The sequence below is a fragment of the Hippocampus guttulatus genome, chromosome 12, assembly GCF_054856545.1.
Source record: "Hippocampus guttulatus isolate MCC_2025c chromosome 12, RoL_Hgut_1.0, whole genome shotgun sequence".
Lineage (NCBI taxonomy): Eukaryota > Metazoa > Chordata > Actinopteri > Syngnathiformes > Syngnathidae > Hippocampus > Hippocampus guttulatus.
The window spans coordinates 9838726-9864454 of record NC_141272.1 but is presented as its reverse complement, the minus strand read 5'-3'; the positions used below and the strand labels follow the sequence as shown (position 1 = coordinate 9864454).

Here is a 25729-nt window from a genome sequence, read left to right as displayed (position 1 = left end):
ATTATCGGGGAGTTCTGCTACTAATCACTGATTGAATCAATTAAGTGAGCTGTCTTCACATCACTGGAGAATGCTTTCCAATCATGCACAAGGCAAGTTTTTGTCTTTCCTTGTCCTTCTCCAGCTTTCCCTCATTCAATTCACTTCTATCTTCATACATTCGTACACAGTTGTGGGCTATGGCTATTTGCGTATGGATGCATGTACATGTATGTGGTTTTCCTAAAGAAAAATAGGCCAAAAAATGAGGTTAGGACACGTTCACTAAACAAGCCCTGTTAAACAAAGCGTGGTTAAGCTGCCTGGCAACAAATAAGTAGCACTTCTGGTTGGTGTTTTGAACTTGAAACTGAATCGGTGCCACGTCCGGTGTCTGACATCGCGACGTGACACCAACATCATGATAGCTTAAGGATGCCTAAACCATTCGAACAAAATATTTAAAATATTTTGGTTGAAGAGACGATGGCTAATTTTAAAAATGTGCTCACGGACACGTAAATAAGAATGAGACAAGTTACTGTTCACCAACGTACACTGCGAAACAAACTTGCAACACCATGCGCACGCTAGCCCCAAACTTCCTTCTGTGTCACAGACTTCTTGAGCCTCATGTGACACCGTGCACGTGAGCTTACTTTTTACATAAGGACATTATACATCCATTTTTGGATCCGCTAATCCTCACAACCGTTCTCCCCGGGCCTGTGTGTTTTTTCTCCAGGTATCCCGGTTTCCTCCCACATTCCAAAAACATGCATGGCAGGCTGATTGAACACTCTAAATTGTCCCTAGATGTGAGTGTGAGCGTGGATGGTTATTTGTCTGTGTGTGCCGGTTCAGAGTGTCCCCCACCTACTGCCTGAAGACAGCTGGGATAGGCTTCAGCACCCCCCGCCCCCCCCGAGCCTTGTGAGGCTAAAGCGGATCGGAAAATGGATGGCTGGATGGAAATATTGGACCTCATTCACTGTTTTTTCCTTAAATTGTACCGAAGAGAGTCTTGTATGATTCACAAAGAGTTTTAAAAAATGCAGAAAGTTCGGTGAACCCAATTCCTTGCAATATGTAGGCTTATAAATTGGACTGTGGTCCTATTAGCATTGAGAAACCTTCCGTGTTACCCTTAGACTTGAAAGTCCAATGTCATGGACATAAACACAAACTTCGGGGAGAAGTCCATGAGAGGAATTCAAATGTGTCCACACAAGGCTAAAGCCTATGGAAGAGCATAGACTCAAAGAAAAAAAACCTTCAGTTGGTGTGGCTGTGAATGTACAGTAATTCAGCAGGAAGTCAATGTATTATTTAGCGATGTCTTCATAGAACACAGAGCTCCAGACAAAAAATAAATAAACAAAAACAAAAAAAGACAAGTTGGAGGCCAGCCCAGAACTCGATGTTCACTTAAAAGCAACACTTAAAAGCATTAAATTTTCTCAAAAGCTGACAGTGTGCCTTGTAATCCGATGCGCCTTATATATGGATCAATATTCTGATTTATTGGACGTAGTATTTGAAATGTTTTATAGAGTGTTTTTTTTTTACAGCTGCAGCGGTGTGAAGGCTCGATATGAATAAAGGTGTATTTTATTGTATTTAGCGTAGCTTCATCTTGTGGATGCACAACGCAACTGCAGCCACTATTGAATCTTCTATTCTATGCGCCTTACAATGCAGTGTGTGCTATGTATGAAAACTGTTTTAAAACAGCGCCTTATACTCCGAAGCACCTTATAGTGCAAAAAATACGGTAATTAAAATCTAGATATTTATTCATTTTCTTTAACCACTCTCCCTAGTAGATAGTGTCATGGTTCCCCCTCCAGACTTCAGTGCAGGAAACATGGGTTCAGTTCCACTTCCTCCTCCTTGACGATGTGCACATGAGTATCAACGATTGCTTTTGGTTCCCACTGGCAAACAATCCAAAATTAGCTCCAGACCCCCCCTCCTCCCCCCAACCCCACACCAACAGGAGAAACAGTATATCGTACAAAATAGCTCAAAAAGTACTTTGAAATACTTTGGTATGATAATGTGAACGAATACCAATTTTCAACAAAAATGCCTTTCATACGTTCAAACAGTTTTCACTTCTTCCACTCACTTCAGGTAGTATACTTTGTAACTCTGCTCTAACCTTTGGATCAAAAAAAAAGTCTTTTACAACTACAAATGGTCCACAGAGAAGCAAAACAGGATTCCCAAAGAATAAACAAGCGAATCGACTAGTATTGCTTGCTACAGGGATAAATTTAGAACTTTTAGAAGATCATTGCTGAGTCAAAGACAGACCAATCATGTAGTGATTATTGTTGCTGAATGTACAGAAGATTTACAGAAGTAAATTGTGCAACAGCAGCAGACTGTAATAGAAGCTAAGCGGTCAGAGACAGATCCCGCCTTTGTACTTATGAAGACAAGAGAAGGATCAGATGATGGCGTGAGTGTCCCTCGGGATCTGTGTCTGGAGTGTTGCGTGCCTTTTGTGCATCTCATGTGGAACGCTATCAAAAGCTCAGACAAAAAGTTCTAATTAAACTTTTTAACTTTCTCAACTGAAATACTGAATGACTTGCTCACACATAACACTGACTTGCCTTCCAAGATGTTTGCACGCATGCTCTTCATAAAAATTGAGCACGGACATTTTTCGGCGTGTTAGTCACTCCTCTTTGCCCATGCTGCCCGAAATAGTCTTTCTTCATTCTGACACTGCGTGTGTCACAGTTGTCGCTCACGCCTGCAGTTTGGTTATGAAAAACAAATTCTCTTGTTGATTCTGAACGTTTGCCCTAGCGTGTCTGCCCCAATGAAAACCACTGGCTAAATCAATTATTCAGTTTGCTCTGTGTGATGCAGTCGACGGGCTCCCTCTTCACATGCCGACATTACTCTACTAGCAACAGTATTGCACACAAGTGGTGTTAAGCGCAGTGTTGGGGGTGTTTCTAAAATGTTCACTTGTCTTTATTTTATAAAGCCAAGAGCATGCTCCTTTAATGTTTCCCTTTTTCTTCTCTTTCACCATTATTCATGGTGAGTTTTTCACAGACAGCTGTGCTTTGGCGATACAAGATTCTTTTGCCCTGCGACTGCTCGTAACCTAAAACATTTTCAAATTGTCATATTACCATTGAATTGAATGGAAATGTCAATAATCCGTTCCAGACTCCCAATTTTTTTTCCACATTTTTTGCTTTATTTCAATGCTCCTTCTGGTGTTGTCACCACTTAGGGGGTGTTTTTGGTGAGGAATTAGGATGTTAACGTGGCTTATACTCCAAAAAAATATCTATTTTGCACGATATAGATCCTGGCGGCCCGGTGATCGAGTGGTTAGCCCATCGACCTCACAGTGCAGAGGTCGTGTGTTCGATTCCGGCTCCGGCCTTCCTGTGTCGAGTATGCATGTTCTCCCCGTGCATGCGTGGGTTTTCTCCGGGTACTCCGGTTTCCTCCCACATCCCAAAAACACGCACGGCAGGCTGATTGAACATTCTAAATTGTCCCTAGGTGTGAGTGTGAGCATGAATGGTTGTTCGTCTCTGTGTGCCCGGTGATTGGCTAGCAACCAGTTCAGGGTGTCCCCCGCCTACTACCCGAAGACGGCTGAGATAAGCTCCAGCACACCCGGCGACCCTTGTGAGGACAAAGCGGATGTATGATGATATAGATCCTTTCAATACTCGAGTAATACTCCTGTTTCATGTTCAGTTTGACAGTAAACTTCAACTGGGAGTGACAGTCAACAACTTGAAACTTCTGTTTTGATGATGTGTAAGCTCCCTGCCAAACTCCTGCTTGTTTTGAAGTCAGGCGAGTTGAATTTACTGCTACCGTACAACGCTTACCTCGAAAAAGCCGTAACTAGGGCAACTTGTTTCTCAAGCCACCATTGCGTCGTCCTTGTCCAGTACGCCCCGGACTTCAGGACCTACTTTTTTTGTTATGTTTCAAATGTGTTGCTGGAGAAATGCCGCTGCCCTTGAGCTATGCATTAAAGTCCCCATCTACCACATGAATGGTCTTCCTTTGATTGTCGTGTGGTAATGGGGAAAATTAATTTCCTGTGGGGATTAATTATAGAATTTTAATCGTCATAACTGATCTCTCCTCATTTAAAAAGTCATAAAATCGCCCCCTTGGACTAACAAAGACCCACCAAACTATGCACGGATAGGGAGGAGGCATCGCGATAACAATCTAGTATTTTTCCTGAAGGCTAATTATCAATTAACCGTGCAAACTGGCGTGAGACTAAGTGATGGCAAAACAGTACTTGTGTGTATTGGCGTACATATCAGACTGCAAGATTAAGTTTTCAACATCCTGCAAAAGCCCACCCACCCATCTGTCTCTCTTAAATATGGGGTGCGTGAGGAATCACTAATATTGATGTATACTCTAATGCATTATGGCGAATGTAATGATTACAGCATTCTCTCATTTTGATTCGTCTTGAGAAATACATGTGGCAAAATGTTAGCACTGGACACTGATCTCGTTCAAGCTTGTTTAAAACTCTTCAGAAAACCCTCAAGTGTTCGAGTGACTAGCATACTTCACGTATTCACTGTCACTGTGCTTCATTGCAGAAGGCAGTGTCTCTGTCGTGGCCACCACGCATCAATTTTGTTTAGGTCTCTTTTGGACCGTCAAAGCTGAAATAAAGCAAATTTTTGCTTGATTGGCCGCCTCACGACGTGCAGCTCACGTCAATGAAGATAGACTTCTTCTCCTCAGGTAATAATACATCAGGAGTCTGATAACGAGCGCTGGGCTTTCATTGGAACATCAATCCACGACTCTTTCTCACATAATTGCGTGAGTCGGTGGAGCATGAAACCGCGGCTGCCGGTGAATGTTAAATTCATCAACCGCAACACCTGCATACAGAGGTGGGATTGAACATTCCGAGGCACACTGTTCAAAAGTAGGAATTGGAGAAGAGAAAATTGTGTACAATGTAACCTCCAAGGTTGAACACAATCTGTTCTGCAAAGCTGGTTGTCCTCCATTTGGTTCAAATGTTTTCAAAAACTAATTTCACTACGAGTAAGAGCTGTCAGGACCTTTCTCTGCATTATCTTGAGTTGTTTACCATCCTGCTTTCTCTGATTTCATCCTCACGAGAAGCTCGAGAATCTTCCATCATGTTCCTATTGTCATCTGCCAATTAGCCTGTGCTCAACCTTTGTTTCTCTTCCTCTAACATGGGACCGACCGTGAAGCCCGTATTCTCCTGAGCGGCAAACGTTTCCAAGAATAGTGAAGATTGATTTCTTTCATCAGGATTCTTTCAAGGTCGTAGACATTCTCCAGACATTCACCAACAGTTTTAATTGTCGCGGATGCGTTGTTGTTGTTGTTGTTGTTGTTGTTGTTGCAAGGAAGTTATGAACATGCAACAAGAAAAGCCATTAAAACTGTTGGCGAACATTTGGCAAAAGTTGCGACCTTGAATGAACCCTGATGTAGTGAGCCAGTCCTCCCTCAAGCTTCTCGAGCTCGTCTCAAATGCAAAATGGTGCACATAAGAGGGAGCACATAATATATGTAGTTCAGGTCTCCCCTTACTGCCTCCCCGATCATCTTTGATTATCATTTTCTGAGCTCCTCCACCCCTACGCGCCTTCCCGGTGCCTCCAGTCTGCGGACCAGACGCTTGGGCTGGACGATTAATTGTAATTTAGATTTTGGCTTCTCTTGATCTTCAAAACCTTATCATCGGAGAAAAAAAAAATATGTGCAGAACGTTGACAAGTTCCCGATGTGAAAGTGAAGTACCCTGAATGCCCCTTGTTGCTTGCATAGCATATTTAGCTAGCTCACTGAACGTTACAACCTGCTTTATATCGAATGTCATGTAAATACTTTAAAGTGGACTTCCTGTGTTTGCATCAATAACGAGCGTAACTACTGGCTGATGACATGCTTTTTTGAAGTCAGACTTTTTTCTCTACGGTCGGTATCATCAGATAGAAGATGAATACAAGTAGGTCACGTTCTGATACATTTTGGATATGATATGAATACAACAACAAATGCTAAACATCACATATTGTCTATTTCGTGGATCTTGAAGACATCTTGTAGCAAACAAAGGACAGTGTAGCCATTTAATTCTTAATTTCTTTGTCCCGGTCACCTGAACCAGAAGTAAGTCTATCAATCTCTTTTGCTGAATGTACTGCATAACTCTTATTACGCTAGCTAAATACGAACCACTTTTGCAGTTACGCCATCCGTTAGTCTTCTTGTGTCTTCTCACATTTTGACGGCTCGCTCTATTTTACCAGAATGTGCATTGATGAGTGCCAGTACAATTAATCTGCAATCATATTTGTTCACCGTGCTTTTTGTGGACAGTATTAGACACGCCTGACGGTAAGTCATCTCACGTGTGAATCCCTCGTTGAGCACAGACCAGCAATGTGATCCCAAGACGAAGAGGAAGAGCAAGCTGAAGACAATAAATCACATTAGAGCAAAATTATTCATTATTTCAAGCTCGTCTTTAAATGAGAGTCATAAAGTATAACAGGAAGGATGGCAGGAATCAAACCCGTCACTCCCCCCTCTCATAAGACACGATCTGTCTGCCAAAATCACAGTGAATCACTTTTACAACAAAGCGGAAATAACTATTTCCCAGCGAGGGTTGCTCTCGAATGTGAGTGTCACAGCAGCACATGTGCTTCATGCTCACAGCAGGAGTCACGCGGAATCAAAATGCGCTCTAGATGACAAACCCCACGGGAAGTGACCCAAATGCTTATGTGATTGAAAGTGTCCCATTGTAACTTGTTGAATACATGCGCACTATTTCTTGTATGTGCGTCATTTTAAATGAATGTGCACGTGTGAACCTGTCTCAGGCTACAAAACACCTTTGGTTCACTGGAAATTATGCAAAAAGAATGGTGGTGGAATACAAGTGATGAACCCGATAAACCCAACAGCAGGTGGGAAGAGAAACAGAGGTGGCAAAGAAAATCTCAGTATTGATGCATTTTAACGAGTTCCACCAATCCGGTCTCAGAAGCTATGCAGTTTAAAACATCCATCCATACATTTTCTATTCAGCGTATCCCGTTTAGGGAAACTGGAGCCTTTTCCCAGCTGACTGGGCGAAAGCACTCTGGATCGGTCATTCACTCCCAGGGCACAGACTGCCAGTTGCACTGAAACCACCGGCACTAAAACCACGCTGCCAGCATGCAAGTCAGATGAATTGACCTTGACACCATCAGGGTAGGGTAGGCAAAGGAGGCAGTGCAAGTCCGCAACAAGCTCTTCCATTCATTTGTATTGAGGCAACTGTATTTGATGCCTGTAAAGTCAACTTAAATTGTCCAATTCTTCACTGACTTTTAGGCAGATTGGTTTGTCACAAATATCTGACATGCGGTTATGATACCAGACACCAAGGTCATTTTATGCTTGGTGCCAACTTTATCACGTTCAATTCCAAATTCTTTTTAGATTTAAAAAAGACTGATCTGCAAAAAACAACAACCCAACAACTTAAATACTCATTCATTTTCTTCTTGATAATATTTTATTGAACAGTTTGAAATAGAACATAATTCAAAGTTTTGAAAACAAATGTTAAAAAATATGCTTCAAAGAAGTTCAGAGGTGAAATATGAGCTAATTTTTTATTTTGAGTTCATCATTTTATATCTGACTCAAGTGGCATTCGTTTTCTTTATTGAATTGATATCCTTGTGAGACTGCAAGTGTACTCTTTAAATTATTACACTTAAAAGACTTCCATACATTTTCGAATCCACGGGTGTGCTGTCTTGAGGAAGTAGGCCACGTAGTACACCCTGAACTGATTGCCAGCCAGTCGCTGGGCAAACAGACAAAGAACTATCCACTTCCACAATTACACCTAAGGACAATCGAGAGTGTTCGATTAACCTGCCATGCATGTCTTTGGAATGTGGGAGGCAACCGCGGTACTCGGAGAAAAGCCACACAGTCACAGGTAGAACATGCAAACTCTGCACAGGAATGCCGGGAGCCGGAATCGAACCCCGCACCTCTGCACTGTGAGGCTGACGTGCTAACCAGTCAACCACTATGCCACCACATTTAAAATCTTTCTGAAATATTTTGGGGGGAATCATTTCCTGCAACTCCTGTGTGTTCTGTTCCCAAGTTGTCAAGGAAATGTCACACATTGTATGAATGTATGCTGTATGTTGACATCATTAAGAGGCCATCTTGCTGGCTCAGGAGTACAAAATTATAATCTGATTGGTGAAAGAAATATTCCCGTTGCTAATATAGTTTGAAATAAGTGAGTCAGCACTGCTGATTCTGAAGGCTCTCGGCAGACTAAGTTGAAATCGTCACACAGATGCTATAATCTGATTGGACAAAAAAAAAACAAAAAAAAAAACGTAACTGCATATTGAGGTACTGCTAGCAGTGCATAAAAAAGGAGAAATATTTTTCTGTGACTTTTAGTTATGAATTGTAATAAAAACATTAAAAACACATGACTCAATAAAAGATAACTATTGTCACAAAGTGATTGGGGTCACACGATACCACTTTTAAATACCATTAAATCTGAATCATTTGTTGCTACGTCCCAGGACAGCAACGTAGCTCTGCAGTGTTGTTTGTTAGAAACCGGCTTTGCGACATTCAGCGCAAACCGGTTTTCAAGACTGGGCTTTTCCCATATATCAACGGGTGACTCAACGTGCCTTTCAGCCACACACTTGATTGCGAATCCATGTTGTGCATTTCGCAAACATCCCCGGGCGACGCCGATCGACGGGATTGCGAGGAAAAATCCCGTTGATGGTTGGGATTCAAAAGCGAGTGCCTTCACGGGGTTTGTGTGAAGTGCAAGACAGCACTCATGGATTCTCTGGACGCTTCCCGTGGTCAGCTGAGGAGCTTTAAGAAGAACGACTTTGAGACGGACTGGACTAAAGTGGCAGAGGGCAAATTTGGCCAAATCTACCAAGTCAAGATTAAGCTGTGGCGGGAAATTTGCGCCTTGAAAGTCTTTGACACAACCGTGGGTATGAAAAGGTGCGTAGCACAGTATAATTATGTTGCAAAGAGGCTCTGTGTGTTGTTTTTCTTAATACAAGTTTTTATATTTTATATATTTGTGTTTTAGTTCAATGCCCTCTTTGAAGACCGTTGTTTTGTTACAGGAACCTAATGGAGGATGCGTCCAATTTAGCCAAAGTGAAATTCAAGTACCTCGTGTCAGTCTATGGACTGTGCAATGATGTGCCAGCCATTGTAATGGAGTACATGAGTAATGGATCCCTGAACAATCTCCTAAACAGTCACAATCTGATGTGGCCCAAGAAGTTCCAAATCATTCATGAGGCCTCCATGGGCATGAATTTCCTCCACAGCCTGCAACCCCCGCAACTCCATCTCAACCTGAAGCCATCCAACATCCTAATAGATGACCATCTCCATGTCAAGGTCAGTGACGTGCCGAGGTAACAGCATTACATTTGCGCTCAGATCAGCTCATTCCTCAACAGTGTTGAGCAGCACCCACATCTTTTGAATCAAAACTGATTTTCTGATCCAAATCCTTTTTTTGGGTGACACGCTATGTCTTAAGCAGCGGCGGGCTGTGATTTCATGACCCGGGCCTTCAGTGTGGAGTTAACAGAGTTTTAGTTGATTCCTGAAGTTATATGGACAGCTTGAACAAATATGAACAAAATCCCAGTAAACCCAGTAAGGGGGTTACACCCCTGCAATGAGAGAAATCTGCAGTACAGAAATACTCCTTGAACACATTGAAAAATCACCCCTTAATGTGTGCATATTGCTACAAATGTGTGGGTCTAGTCAAACTTGGCTTGTTCTGATGAAAATAATTAGAGGACAGAAAAATCAGGACATCATTCAGGGGCATCTTGTTGCCCCTGCGAGGATGAAACAGAAATCTGATTGTTTTCAAGAAACAGTCCCATTTACTGTAAGTGACACAACTGAAGCTGTTCAGTAGATTACATTGACATGGCAAGACATTGAGGCTGGAATTGGATGGGACCAAAAAAAAAAATCAACCCCCCCCCCCCCCCCCCCCAAAAAAAGCCTCCATACATGCATTGGAAGCAATGCAGCCGATAGAATTGCTGTAAATTAAGAGGCTAGACTGTTGGGAAGCAATTGATACAAGTTCATGATTAAAAAGTACTGAAACATGAATCTGGAAGCTCAGCAGACAAATAAACTGCCTGGCATAAGCAGTGAAGATTTGGCACACCTTTTTCTTCACATCAGTGCCGTGTACTTTGTACTTTGATGCAAAGTATTGGCAAGGTGCGTTGTTCCCACAGAGACCTTTCCTAATATTTTCATGTATTTTTAGATTTCAGACTTTGGTTTAATTCACTGGGAAGAAGGGACAAACAAGAAGTTGTTCGTGGAGCATCTGACAGCACGAGGGAACATCAGCTACATTCCTCCTGAGATCTTCTCTCAGTCCTGTGATCCTCCTGGATTTACCTTCGATGTTTATAGGTGATTTACAACAGCATTCATCAAGTACTCTTTTACAGACTGGAATTAATTTCATATTTCGCTGTAATGTATCCTAATTGACCTCACATGGCATTTGAGTTGTATGACATGAAAATCAGATGAAGGCAGTAATTTCAAACTCAATTTTGTCTCACTCCTTTCATGTACAGCTTTGGAATCGTAATCTGGGAGATTCTGACACAACAGAAACCTTACGCAGGTACGAATTGATTCAAGTGATAGATTGCAGAAACAAAAATAACAGATAAGGACATGAACGTCCTCATTTTTTATCATTTCAAACGAGTAGGCTGTGCCTTATTGTTATTGTCTTCATAGAAATTGAATCCTTTACAAACAGTCAATGGATTTCATTGCATATGCATGGCTTATTTTTCGAAAAGGAGGCAGCATCTCTCATGAACACCATGTAAATTGGATTCTCCGCCAAAAAGGCAATCCCATTTTGAAATGGTGCTGCCTTCAACTGTCACACGAATGTATTTTCCTGAGAATTCGGTTAGCGTGGACCTGCATAACCAATTACTTTTGCACTCTCTTGGCTGACATTTATTTTGTGGATGCAGGGTGCAGCATGACTACCGTGCTCTTAAATGTGTCGCATGGTAGGAGACCCTGCATGGAGATCATGCCTGAGCAGAGGCCATGTGAGTGCGATCAGATGATCAGCATCATGAAGCAGTGCTGGGATCAGGAACAAAACAAGAGGCCACTGTTCTCAGGTTGAACCCCCCCCCCCCCCCCCCAAAAAAACTGTCCATTTTACACAAAAGTATTTGTATTTCAATAATATGCCCATTCAGAAGCACACACACACTGGGCCCTATTTTGATGGACAGCCGCTTGTGCGCTCAATGTAAAAGCTGGGGTTTCTTCATTTTCATGCCAGGCCTTGTCATAGTTCAATGTGTTTCATAGTACATTATTGAAATAAATAGTTACGATTAAATTTAGCATGATTGAAATAAATTGTAACTACTAAATTTAGCATTAAACTATTTTTCACCTTCTCAGTTGTCCAGAATTTTGCGGTTTTGCTGGAACGGGGCCCAGCCACAGACTTGTGCCTCTAGCATGTGTCGGCACTTCCCCACTATATTTTTAAATTTCATCTGCATGTATCCATCACTATTGCAAGTTACTTATCACGAATAACTTGGGCCATTGCTACTGTTACAGCATGCTGTTAGCTAGGGAGCTATGCTAAAAGCCGAAGCTTCACCGAAATGTTGTATTTTGTGTTATTTGGGCTGCGGTGTTTGTTGTGTAGACACACACACACTGCACATGGAGCGAGACGGTGGAGAATTGGAAGACCCCGCTGCCGTCCGCGAACCAGCTAGCTCGATAGATGAGCGCAGCTACTAGCGGGCTATCTTGTTTGCTGACTTGCAGACCAGCAGCGGGACGGTCCAATTCTCCACCGCCTCGTTCCGTGCGCCACGTCTGGGTGGACACAACAGACACGTTTCAGGGAAAGGTTTAATGATTATTACATGAGCTGGCGTTTCGCTTACAGCGTCACAGGAATTCGGAACTGGTAGTGGGGGATTATGCAATACCTCAGTGCCTCGCTCAGTGTTGTGTTGGTGTGTAAATCCACAGAACAGAGACGTTGAGGGAAACACAGAGGCACATATTGCAATTGCGGCTCACGCAACAAAACCTCTATCTGCTGAGAGATATTTGAGCACATACTGTACTGTCAGAACATATTTGAGTGGCAGGAAAACGTTGAGAAGAATGTGTTTCCAGTCTATTCAGTGGCAACGTGCACAGCGTCTGAGAATTGAGGAAGAGTCTCAAGTTTTCATAATTTTGAAGCCTTGGTTACACATCCTTGCTGTTTTGTTTTTTTAATTATTCAAATTTGGCAACAATTCGGCTGCGATAGGCTCCAGCACGCCCCACGACTCTTGTAAGGATAAAGCAGATCAGAAAATGGATGGATGGATGTGTACATTCACTTGACAGGGGTTTTAATACAAACTACGCAATATCAAATTGATGTATCAAATTGATGAAAATCATTAGTATCCATGCATGACATTTAAAAAGGTGTTGACAGGTTTGTGCAAGCCAGCCATAACATCTATTTGTATTATCAGCAGTCAGTTTCCAAGCTGTAACAAAAGACTCTGAGAAGCGCTAATATGATGCACTTGGCTACAACACAGACATGTCATGTGTTTAATTGCTTTTCTCTAAGCAGAGTTGTTGTTTTTTTTCTCAGTGCATGTTATGCATGATTGAAATGGGTGATTTAAAAAGGGGATCAGGTAGTACAACGATGCCCAACTTTGCTCAAACAAGCTCGTACACCTTCCGAAGTGATGTGTATTCATGAACAAGTAGCTAATAACAGATGCAGATACTATGGGAACATTAACCTGCAAGCCATGCGTGAAGGTATAGTGCATAATATTGCTGCATTGATGATGAGATTCCACTGGGGTTTTAGAGTCAATTGAACCGGATTCAATTAGGCAAATTCATGCCAGTCCTTGACTGCTTTTATGTTGTTGCAGAAACTGTGAGGAAAACCGAGGCCCTAAGTGAAGTCTTGAAGATCCCTGGACCACTTGATTGTCAAAACAGCAGAAAAAATGGACACAGTTTGGAACCTCGAGGCCCATTTTTCCCCATCTATGAAGTTAATTCAGTTTGATAAGTATAAACACATCGCAGGTCACGCTGTCTAGTGGAATGTTTCCAAGTTTTATTGCGCAAAGGCACCTATTTTACATTCGAAAATTCGTATGGCAACAAACTGAAATGCGACAAATAAAATCAATATTGACATAATGACAATGTAGTCTTCATTTACTCACAAATGGATTGGCTGTAATTTCTTGCGAATAATACACACTCGAATATGAAATGAATCCAGATTTAAAACTAAAATCGGATATAAACCAATTCAAAAATCCGTGATTGGTTTTGAACAAGACATTTTCACGAATTAATACTATGCATGAGCCAAAATCCATTCAGATGACCTTTGAACAACTGGGCCCCAATGATCTATGATGACACTCTGGTCAGTCGGGAACCACTGGTCAATATATAGAAGCACAACTCCCAAATTTGTGTTCGCCCGAAACGTGACTCGCTACTCATTTGATTATCTTGGTTCTGATACACCCGGCGATCGGCTGGCAACCAGGTCTACCTCACCAACTGCCCGACAACAGCTGGGCTAGGCTCCAGCACACCCGCGAACCTCGTGAGGAAAAGCGGATTAGAAAATGGATGGATGGGTTCACATATACTTTGGAGCCAGTCTAGTTATTGGACATTGTGGAGCTATAAACAAGTCAAATGTTAACTGCAATAAAGACTTCTAGGTCGACCAGCAACCAGGGAGAGAGTGGTGTTTGGTGTGTGTCGGTGCTAGGATTAATGAGTAGCTAAAATGCACAACCACAGGCAAAATGTTGTTTTTGATGTTTTCCCTTCTTTGTCATTTCCCCTCTTAGATTTCTTCACCTCAATGGCCTGACCTTCCTGCAGGTAAATAGAATAGAGCATGAGGGATCCACAGCCAGCAGGACTGCTATTTGAAAAGGGTTTCATCATGTTAATATTACTGCACTGCAGAACAACTTGAATGGAATGACATGCCTGCAACCACCATGTCCTTTGCTCTCATTTGACAGAAGAACAATCCAGCAAGGACAGCGTTCTCTCCCACCTCTTTAAGAAAGACTTTGGTAGTTTCCGTTTATCTGTGAAACGGGAGCACGTTAGCACACAGTTTACCGGGAAAAAGAGTCTCCTGCACTACACAGTGGCCAGCGGGGATGTAAAGAGCGTGGAGCACGTCCTGAGTCTGGGCGCTGAAGTCGACTGTGTCATGCCCAAAGGGTACACGCCGTTGATTGTGGCTGTCCTCAACAGGTCTGTAGTGAGACACGTTAATACATACTGTAATATTTGGGATTCGTTAAAGAATAAAAAAAAAACTGTTTGGAAAAGGTCAGCAGTCAAATCTGGGAGTAAATCACAGAATTCTGAGAATATGACCTCGCCTTGCATTCTCACAGGTGCAACTGTCTCCCAATGTTATTCAATGCAATGCAGGAATACCAACGTGAATGGATGCCAAGTCTGAAAAATAATGACAGTAAATGTGTTTTCCCTGTCATCTCACTATATGTCTAATGGTTAGATGGGCGTGGTGGCGCTTCATCAACTATACACTGTGCAGTAGGACTTGTGGTTGCAGGGGATTTTTTTTTGTTGTTGTTAAGTAATTGAGGTTGCTTAGACAGATTACCTTGAAGTGTCTGTTTACAGATGGCATGAGGTGTGCAGCGAGGTAGGACCAAACCGACACATACACACTCATTTCACGCTCACATTCACACCTCAGACTATTTGAGTTGGAACAATTTTGGGGGGGGGGGGGGGGTAGGAGGGGAGCAAAGCACACTCTCATTGGAACCACAGCAAAATAATTGCTCACGTTCAGGCTCATCCAATCACAATCCGACCCCTTCACTGCCGCGCGGACAGTTGGAAATTATAAAACACAAATTCGACCGAACTCCAGGTTTGCTCCTTGCCACAATAGATCATTGTATGAAAAAAATACAAGGAGGAGGACTATTTTGCAATAATATATTGCAGATGCGCCATGTGAGTTTTTGCAAGACTTCTATAAATTCTGACTGTGACACCCTGAACGAGTCTCATTTGTTGAAGGAGAAAGAGGATTTGGAGCACGTCTGACGGATGAAGGCCGTTGAAAGAGCTAATTGGATTTTTTTTTTTTGGCAACATCAAACGATTTTTACATTAAGGAGGTGATTGATAGACCACCACTCATCTTCATCTCGTCGTCACGGACCACCTGTTGATTTCAGTCAAATATTCATGTTGTGAATGTCAAAACACACGATTGGCGACTGACTGATTTCAAGCTATTCATTGAGGCGAGGTGATGTCGACTAGTAGACGATTCAGGCGAGCCCCTATTAAAGGGCACTGAATTGTTGATTAGATGTCATTGATGTCTTGTTTCCTGGTCTGTGACGGGTTCGTTTGGCCAAAGACAGTAGATCATTCATACTCATATTCACACCCCTGGGCAAGTTAGTATTCAATGGACCAAATATTTTGGAATCTGAGGTGTTGGTTTGGTCTCACAGCGTGTTGGAAAGAGGCTGTTTCGATACTAATGCTTATCGATCCAGGAAATGTACGGGTATAAGTTAATTCACGGATTCCAGTTTGGTTTTGGGTCCTGTTTGTGCCGTTCGGGTTGCGCTATGAGCGCATCGAAACAAGTTCTGGACTCAACCTGTATACTCAAGACATACAAATGTCACACAGAAATGCCCGATTCAAAGTTGGAGAATTTTACTTTTGAGGCAGCCATAATAATTACTTCATAACTCTGCTGCCACCTAAAAAAAAACAACAACTCATGTTTAAAAATGTTGGGCATGAGCAATTTGTTGATCCGGATCTTTCACAGTATTTATGCTCATTACTTCACTGGGCTTGGCAAGATTGTTGTCACGGGCCATATATATTTTAAATTTAGTTTTGACTGCATTGTGAAAGTTAATTAATTTAAGCACTGGTCTTAAATATTGCTTCAACTCACAGGAGACAAATTTCTGCACTGGTCTTAATTTCTGCAGGCTTCACGATATCATCTCTTTGCTGCTGGCCCACGGCGCCGATCCCACGCGGGGAGATGAGGACCAGTGGACGGGCGTTCATTTCGCAGCGCAGAACGGTGATGACAGAGCCGTCCGCCTACTGTTGGACAACGGGGCGATGGCGGATCCCCGTGAAAAGTCTGGATGGATGCCGCTGCACTTGGCCTGCCAGAATGGCCACGAAACGGTCGTCCGCTTGCTGCTGACGCGCCTGTCCGTCAAGGCGATCGGGGAGCGGGAGGACGTCCAGAAGAGGACGCCGCTTCACCTGGCTGCGGCTTACGGTCACATGAATATAACCAAACTGCTAATCTCCCAGGGAGCCGATCTCAACGCGACCGATATCTCCCTGTTCACTCCTCTTCACTTGTCCGCCGAGGCAGGGCATAATAGAATAGTACGGCAGCTGGTGAAGAATGGGGCTGTGGTTGACTGTGTGGACAAGAGAGGACACACTCCGCTTCACCTGGCGGCTCTCAATGGCCATAAAGGCATATGCAGACAGCTGCTGACGAACGGGGCCAGCGCAGATGTCAGGACCCACCAGGGCTGGACCGCCATGCACCTGGCCGTCATCAAGCGACACGAAACCACCATGGTGGAACTGAAACAACTGGGCGCAAGTGTCAACGCTCCTGGTGAGAACAATTGGAGTCCGCTGCACCTGGCCTGCCACCAGAGCGAGGCCGAAATGGTGGCCAAGCTTCTGGCCGCGCATGCCGACCCAAATGTGACTGAGGACAGTGAACGGTGGACGCCGTTACACGTCGCCTGTGCCAGTCTCAGTTTCCCCAGTGTCCTGCACTTGATTTCTCATCATGCAGATGTGAATGCCGCAAGCGCAGAGAAAGCTACGCCTTTGCACATTGCTGCACAGCACGGTCACACGCCCATTGTGAAGGCACTACTGCTCAACGGTGCAGACAGAATGCGACCAGACTCCTCCGGATCGACACCTGTCGACGTGGCAAAGAGGCACGGAAAATGTGAAATAGTCCAATTACTGCAGAATTGATTTGCATTTTTTTTTATTCTGTCTTTTTTTAACCTCTCTTATTCCATCCACTTAGTCATACAATATTGGTCGATTTGTATGCCTTTAAACTGCACTGGAAGTGCAGCGTTATGTCTACTTCCTCTATTCTTATTTTTAACTAGATGGATATTTATTGGAGTTGGCAGTTGGGCAGAATTAAGCTTAAGAGTGGACAAAAATGAGAGCTGCACTTCACATTTACAGTTACATTTTCATTATGCATAAAAGTGATGAACGACGGGTTAGCACTTCCGTCTCAAAGTGCAGAGCTCATGGATTCAATTCTGGGCTCCGGCCTTCTGTCTTGAAGTTTGCATATTCTCCCCGTGCCTGGGTGGGTTTTCTCCGAGTACCTGTACTTTACTTTCCTCCCGCTTTCCAAAAACATCCGTGGTAGTTCCATTGATCACTTTAAAATTGTCCTTTGGAGTGATTGTGAGTGTGGATGGTTGTTTCTCAATTTGTGCCCTGCAATTGGCTGGCAACTAGTTCAAGGTGTACCCTGCTTATTGCCCGGAGTTAGCTGGGATAGGCTCCAGCACACCCAAGACCCTCATGAAGATAAAACGGGTTCAGATATGAATGGCTGGGTAGTGCATTTTATATATATATATATATATATATATATATATATATATATATATCTCAACCGGTATGTATCAGGGGTTCACTATATATTTGTAGTCTGAAGAAGGGACCCAACTGTCTTATACTAACTATCTTACCACGATCTCCCGGATCCCGCTGCCGTTGATAAAACAAGTTCCTACTGTATTTGGAAATTCAACATCATATTATCTGTTTGGATAGGATCTTATTGTTCATCACAAACACTGACAGAGCAGCAACCACTGAACTGCTCCGTCAGACCGATTTAATGAAACGTGATATGCCCAAAAAATGAATTCAATAAAAAAAATAATTCAATCCAGGTTCGCCGTTATTTGTGCCACTCTCAATCTTTCGACAGTAATTAATGAATTGAAGCGCACCGATGGACTGTGACAAGGTAAAAGTAGTGCTGCAAGATAATTACAATGATGAAGTCCATCCCCGGAGAGAAAAGCGCGTCGCCACATGCGCGTGGGTCGCTTACCACAGTGACACCTTATTAAGTTGAAATGAAATGCATGACGTCTGGAGCTGGGTCGACCCACATGTTCCATTTTTTTTTTTGGTTCAATACTTAAGCATCCACTTGCGAGTCAGACTGAGCGATGAAGGCTTGTGAGTGAGACAGCATCAAATGACTCCATGAACAGTCAAAATGATTTTTAAAATTTCCAAATGAGTGACTGTTGTGTTGTGCTTAAATTCAGAATTCAATTGCACAATTACTTTTGTGTGTGTGTGTGTGTGTTCTTCCATAACTGCTTTACCACTGCTGAAACAATTCTCTGGAAAAAAAAAAATACTTCAGTTGAACACTGGTTTCCAATCATCTTAGTGCATATTTCTTTCTTTTTTTCAGAGTCAACACCCATTTTTTGTAGAAAATGTAATCTGGTTGTATCTCGTTGCGAAATTAAAGATTTGTTTTTGGTTAAAAAAAATCAATAAAAACTATATTTTTTATACAGTTGTAATGGTCATCAATTATACATGGATTTTTGCTATTTTCTCCTCATTCCCTGAAAATAGCGGGCATACGCATACTATACTTGTTTTCATCACAGGCCACAATGTAGTCATGCTTGCCCTCAGGGGGACCAGTTATAACAGAGTAATTTCATGTTTATTCCCTTCAGGTAAGAGCAAACAAAATGTATCTTTTGTGTGTACGTGAACAGATTTAGTGCCATTTAAAATGAATAATAACATCTTAATCTCCTCTCTTAGGAATGTCGTTTGACTTTCGGCTTAGACCTCTTCAGTCAGGGCTCCTAAAATATATTAATGACAAACAGATTTACAGACTTTGACGAGGGATTTCCATATCTGTAATAGTTTTGCCACGAATGGCAAAAATGTCAGTAAACAAACTTCAAACCACAGAGTGGTTTTTACTAAGATCAATGTACAACGCGTCCCTACTTAAATGTGTTGACTTTTTCTCCCCGCAGCGATCCCTACACTCAAGAACTAAATCCCCTCCCTTCCTTTCTAATCCTTTTGGACAGCTGTCAAGAAGCACTTTCAAAAGCTGCCTCTGATTTAGATGAGCGACATGCTGATTTATGTTTTCATCATAGAGAAAAATCAGTCGACCTTGAATTGGCCTTCGTTCATCCACTGGACTTTGAGATGTGTCCGTGCTGCGCTGAAATGTTATTGCCTGATTTATGGAAACAAGCTTACCTTTGGTGACAGTTTGATAATGATAACACACTCGGTATCTTAAAAGTTAAATGTAAACCACGTTTTGTTTGTTGTGCAAAGCAAAGTGTGTAAATTGACACACGCTTCTGGAATCCAAGCGGGCGGCGTCGGACGCGTATTACGACATTTTTCTACTTCTACCTGCCAAACACACTTTCTGTGGACGTCGCTGTCATTCCAGGCACTCGGCAAATAAACTCTCTTTTGAAACAACGTCAGCTCAATCAATGGTGCTGCTGCAACCTTTGAACAAATAGGGTGACACATTGCATCCCCTCTATTAGCTGCTAATTGTGTTAAGGCACCTCAGCTAATTTTATTTTGCAGCAAGGCGGCAGGCTGAAAGAAGATTCCTCCTCCAGATTGATGCACGCTTGCAGCAACACAAGGCGAACAATGTTATGTCTTTAAATTATTTGGTGGCGCGTCTTGCAATATGATGCAATAACTTCCTTCATGATCTGTGTCTAATGAGCAGTTTGACAAAGCTGCAGTAAGTTTGATTGATGATTGCGTAAAGAGATGCTTAATTGCTTTGATTATGGAGTCGAATTTCAATGGCGAGCAGTTTTTTTGACTTTGAATGTTTGCATTGAAAGACTTTTACTTCATCCCTTTCGTCTCCTGACTGCTTTTTTTGTCCAATTCTGCTCCTCATGTAACAGAAAAGCTGTGAAAACACTGATAAACACTCAATATATATTTTCCACAGAAAACAGATGCTAAGTTTTAATAAGTAAGTTTTGTGCTCCCTTTTACGAGGACAGGTCAAGAGGCGAGCAGCAGCATTCTGGACCAACTGGAGACGCTTAATGGAGGATTGACTGACTCCAAAGTAAAGTGTATTGCAGTAATCCAGCTGGGATGTGACGAAGGCATGAATTACGGTTTCAAAGTGTTCATGATAAAATAATTCAATGATCGCTTGACAAAACGATACTTCCAAAACCAAAATCTATCGAGACAAAAAGCAACTATGAGCGAGAGCATGAGGTCTAGAAAATGGCATGAACAGCAGACAAGGTCAATAATCTGACAAGGAGAAACAGAAGTCAGAGTCCTTAAATACATTGAAGCTTGATTGCATGACGAGACACAGGTGCAAGGCCGAAGGGTCACGCCCAACACCCCAGCTGGTAAAACAAGGCCGAGCAGAACATGACATCAAGAGCATGTACATAAGTATGTATTTTGTCAATATCTAAGAGAGCATTTTTGTCATACATTTGGTCAGGAATTATGTGGTCCAACGTGGTCCTCGGAAGCAGTGCTGAAAAGTTATGGCCCACTCCAGCATTTTAGTTGCCTCGTCATTAGAGAGTTTTACAAACCTGAATTTTACAGACGTTCACCCTCGCATCCTAAGGCACCGCTTTATTTAGAAACAATTCTATGAGCTTATTTCACAGGGTCTTTGGGTTCGTTCTAATGTTTCAAATGGCTCTAAACTGATGTGTTTGAGGCCAGCCGACGTCATCTGGTGGGTTGCGTCTCCTTTAAGCTTCTCATAGCGGGAGAGCCATAACATGTTCTGTGCAGAACCCCACTTCCTGTAACTACATCGTGGCGGGTGTGCTGTAGCCTTCGGTCTGCGTGTGCCATTGTAGCCAGGCCTTCTCAGCAGTGATTTCTGGTTGACCATCTCTCCCGGGGTGGTTATTGTCATCTCTTGGTTACCTCTTCCTTTGACAAAAAAAACAAACAAACCACACACAAAAGCAGTTTGCTCTCCCCAAGTGTCAAAGGCTCATGCTGACTGTTATCCTCTTGACAGATTCTCACAGGCGACCGTGAAAAGAGGTGTTTTAGCAAAGAAAGTCACACAAAGGACTCCAAGATGAACAACACACACACACACAGCGAGTTAAAAAGAAAGTCCCTTCGAAGCTGACTTTATTCTCTGCGCTATTAAAGTGTAGCCTCTGAAGGGACTTGTAGTCTCCAGTATATTTTTACTATCACTTCATGCAGATTTTTCTTGCTCTTGTCATGCTCCTCCGCAATGATTAATGGTGAATGCCGCAGCTATCGCATAGGCACAGAACACAGCCCCCAACACTTTCCACAATAGAGTATTTGAATGCAATGCACTCACTCTCCACAGAGCACCACTTCTCCACAGAAATGCTTCTACCCGCATTGGAACGCGGTCTTTCTAAGAAGCCTCCCAGTGTGAGTTCATATGCTCATTTGATCTGCGCCGCCAGCTATCACATCTTACGTACAACTTTGATCATACTTGTAAAACCGTTACAAGAAAAAGCCTGCTTGAATTTGTAAAACTTCAGAAATTGATAAAGATTTGCTTGAAATGGCGATCAAAGGTGAAATCAAGAAAAATTTCAGAGAGCAATACAGGAATGTGTGTGCAATTCTCCTTAATAAACACTTGAACGAATGCATCATGCAAATGACTTATCATTATCGGGTGCAATTTGATGGCTTTCATCCGAGCAAACGTATCAATTAAGGATGCGTTTAACTTCACAATAGTCACAAAATGTTCTCACCACTCAAAATTTGCAATCAAAAGCGAGTGTGTAGTATTTTTGCCGTAATAAAAAAAGTTCACAAAAGAATATTAATATTCTGCTTGGAGAAAAATATGAATATTACAACTGCACTTCATGTTTCAGTTTAACCCAGGGCAATGATTGCTTTTTGTGTATCTAGCGCTTGAATGCATTCGAATAAATAGTATTCAGGGGAGTGTGTGTTTATCATACATGAGAGCTGCAATGAATTGCCATTGTCACTTTTCGCTTTTTTTTTTTGTTGATAATTTATCAGAAACTAGGGAAGGGGGTTCCAAATGTGTGCAGAGAGTGCCTGAGATCACAGTATCAAAACAGCCGAACACGTCCTTGCTGTCGGTTGCCAGCACGACCGAACCCACGGTGAATTAAAGCCCACTCAGATATGCATCTCTTTCATTTCCTCTCCACTCTCCTCCTTCCCCTCCGCGTTATATCCATCCACCCTCCACATTTTGTTTTTCCTTATGAGCCGTTATCGCCCATTGGAAAAACACTTGTGTAAAACTCCCATCAGTGTTGTCACCCCCCCCCCCCCCCCCGTCCCCCAAAAAGACAAATAAGCACAAAGTGTAGTTTTGAGTCAAAATGAGCATTTCCTGCTTTATCAAATGGCGTCTTTAAGTGTTTCTATAATTTAGATGACATTACTAACTGTTAGGTTTTTCATTCCCTGGAGGAAGAAAAAAAAAGAAAAGAAAAAGAGTTACGGCACATTGTACTGACATCACAGCCAGCCTGCGAGCTTCAGAGTTTTCATTGAAGCCACCATGGCCCAAGCCCCTGACTGACTGCCACCAAAACTAAATCGATAGATAAAAATGCAATTATCAGAGCCTGAAAATAATAATCATGAAACTCGCAATATTTTTTCAATCTTTTCATGTTAACTCGTACATTCTGTCACCTATTGGCGAAAAAACAACAACAACAATCTCCCATCACCCAGAGATAGATCAAATATAATACTCACATTCTAATAATTTTAGAACAAAACCACACTATTTTTTTTAATTTATTATTGATCTCAATAACTTGTCTCGTACAGTGGACGCATTGCGTCATCTATTGAAAAAAAAGGAAAAAAATGTGACCGATTCACACCAATCATGGCTTGACTGGCCTAAATGCATGTCTGGATACGGTTTGGGGTTTTCAACAGTCCTCTACTAGGAGAACCTCAATAAATGCAGCTGTCATTTTGCTGGCGGAGACGTTCAGGTCTTTGAATGGATTTGCTTGCTCCTAACTGGTTTTCCGGCGTGCTGACAGATCGAAGCGCTTATCTCACTCAAAGTAGAATTACAGCTATTGCTGAGGCCATAAACCATTTGAATTGAAGAAGTCCCTCTTGGATAACATTGAGGCTGTGATACAAATAGTGCGATTCAGCAAACAAGAATCGTGGCATCCGCCTCGGACCATCTTCTCAGAGGAAGGCTATTCCGGTGAGTTATGGTCACGTATTCCAAAGGGCCTCCCTCGGCAGCCTATCGAGTCCTTTGAATTACTAAGATTTGACTTTTTTCTTGAACGCGATTCATGAGCCTTTGAAAGTACTTTTTATTTCTAGCAGTACGTGATTTTGGGCAAATCTCGGAATAGGACAAATCACACCTCACACAACATGAACCCATTTCCTGCCTTTTTCCGTACTTGTATTCAGAACGTAAATGATTGTCACGACCTTACCATCCTCACAACCAACGTACGGTAGCATAAATATGCACTTCCTCAATTCTGATGTAATCCAAATGTAAGAGCTGTATGGACACCCCCCCCCCCCCCCCCCCCAACTCTCCATGATGTTGATGTCAAGATGCAGGGCTTTGTTCTTGTTGGACTTGTGAAAGAAGCTTCAATTTGCTCTCAAATTTCGCCAAATTCAGGATAAAGCTTTGAGAAGGATGTTGTTTCTGCCAAGTTTATACATGCTCTGTCTATTTGTGAACCCAGACGGGCTTGCGGGATGGGAGGGATGCACCTAGACAGCTGGCAGATCAATCCCTGCATGTAGAGAATGGAAGGAAGACATAAATTATTCCAACTGGATGGCGTTCTTCTCTATTTTGTGGAGGCTATTGGTGAACGCTTGCTAATTTGTTTTCTCTCATCGCAAGTTGGCTGTTCTTCATGAGGTTGATAAAAGCAGCGGTATGTGGCAGTCCAAATCTCTGGGCCGCGTCGGCTCCAAATTGATGATGAATTAATTCACTCAACAGGTCTTCTTTTAATTGTTTTCACAGTCCGCAGGCGTTTTCATGACATATCTCTGGAATGATTTTGTCAAACTACCCTAAGAAGGGAGAATTCTAGCTTACTTGCCATCTTGCTGAAATTAGCCCATTTGAGACGGAGGTCCTGTCTCCTAAAAGTGAGCGACTGGACGCCCGGCACCACGTACAGCATCAGATCGCGACACCACTGTCAATGGCATGGAATGACTCGCCAGCCCATCACTTCAAATGGAAAGTAACCTTGATGTGTTACATTTTCCACTGCATTTTCTCTCTTGTGTGAGCAGATGAGACTTCATTATTCGGCAGCTGGGATAGGCTGAAGCATGCCCGAGACCCTCGTGAGGATAAGCGGATTGGAAAATGGATGGAAATACATTTCCAAATTCTGCACACAGCTGCTTTTATCAGAACAAAATGTGGAACAACTGAAGCCCTGAGAATAGTAAATCAGCGGTCCCCAACCGAACAACTGAAGCCCTGAGAATAGTAAATCAGCGGTCTCCAACCTTTTTTGCCCCACGGACTGGTTTAATGTCAGACAATATTTTCAGAGACCGGCCTTTAAGGTGTCTCGGATAAATACAACAAAATCATATGATATGATCTGCATGAAAACTGTGGAATTTTCGAAACATAATAATAAACACGAATCGTGACACGAGGAACGTCCTCTCTGGCCGCAACACTCTCTGGTCGCTATGGTAACGTTTAAAAGTGCCTTCAAAATAAGATACAAAGTGCACGAAATATACGACTCACCATCACCGTATGTTATGCAGAGTGGGCTTGGTGCGTGGGAATCTCCCGTTGAGATAAATCCGTATTTTAAGTAGGACTCCGGATACTGTCTAAATGTAGCCTTCTTTTTCTTAAAAGTCGGAGGTTCCTCTTCTGTCTCCTGGCTCGGCCTTTTCCCTTCTCAAAGAAACTTTCCAAGGACGTTTGTTTTTCACTCATTTTGCAAGCTCCCGGATTTCAATTTAGCGGTAACCTATCATGTGACCGAAAAGCGCGCCTTGACCTGCGTCAAGAGTTACATACTGTAGAAGGATGTAACAGAGGATCCGGTAAATTTTCAATCTTTCAGATTCCACAATAAATAAAACGGAAGTAATGTAAGTTATTTATTCTTTCTGCGTGGCCCGCTACCAAATGACCAGGGACCGGTACCGGTCCATGGCCCAGGGGTTGGGGACCACTGTACTAAATGATCCGTCCTCATGTTTTCCTTTTGTAACAGTCTTGATTTTTCATTCATATAATGTACGTACCTAATTATTTAAGAGATTTAAATCATCCGTGCTTCAAAGGTTGAATTCATCAGCATGGACAGGTTGCACATGAGTGGACTACAATTTATACGATTAAAAAAAA

The 25729-nt window shown here is 42.5% G+C and overlaps 1 protein-coding gene across 2 annotated transcripts; it reads left to right on the top strand.

Annotated features, from left to right (window-relative positions):
- The first annotated feature begins 8746 nt into the window (after nt 1-8746).
- Nucleotides 8747-18837, top strand: ankk1 (ankyrin repeat and kinase domain containing 1). 2 transcript variants are annotated; one of them, XM_086125929.1, is made up of 10 exons: nt 8747-9066; nt 9195-9477; nt 10382-10533; nt 10704-10753; nt 11121-11276; nt 13083-13207; nt 14034-14067; nt 14214-14267; nt 14346-14454; nt 16206-18837. In XM_086125929.1, the coding sequence occupies exons 1-10, from the start codon at nt 8891-8893 to the stop codon at nt 17239-17241; spliced, it is 2175 nt and encodes a 724-aa protein (XP_085982055.1). In that variant the 5' UTR covers nt 8747-8890; the 3' UTR covers nt 17242-18837. The 2 variants fall into 2 exon arrangements, with proteins under 2 accessions (XP_085982055.1, XP_085982054.1); XM_086125928.1 differs by having other exon boundaries at nt 14214-14454.
- The last annotated feature ends 6892 nt before the right edge of the window (nt 18838-25729 follow it).

Bases quoted from the DNA above. Each gene is read 5' to 3' on its own strand.
- ankk1 (XM_086125928.1), top strand. From the start codon at position 8,891: ATGGATTCTCTGGACGCTTCCCGTGGTCAGCTGAGGAGCTTTAAGAAG. The intron at 9,478-10,381 runs GTCAGTGACGTG...ATGTATTTTTAG, and splicing joins ATGACCATCTCCATGTCAAG to ATTTCAGACTTTGGTTTAAT. The intron at 10,754-11,120 runs GTACGAATTGAT...TTGTGGATGCAG, and splicing joins ACAACAGAAACCTTACGCAG to GGTGCAGCATGACTACCGTG.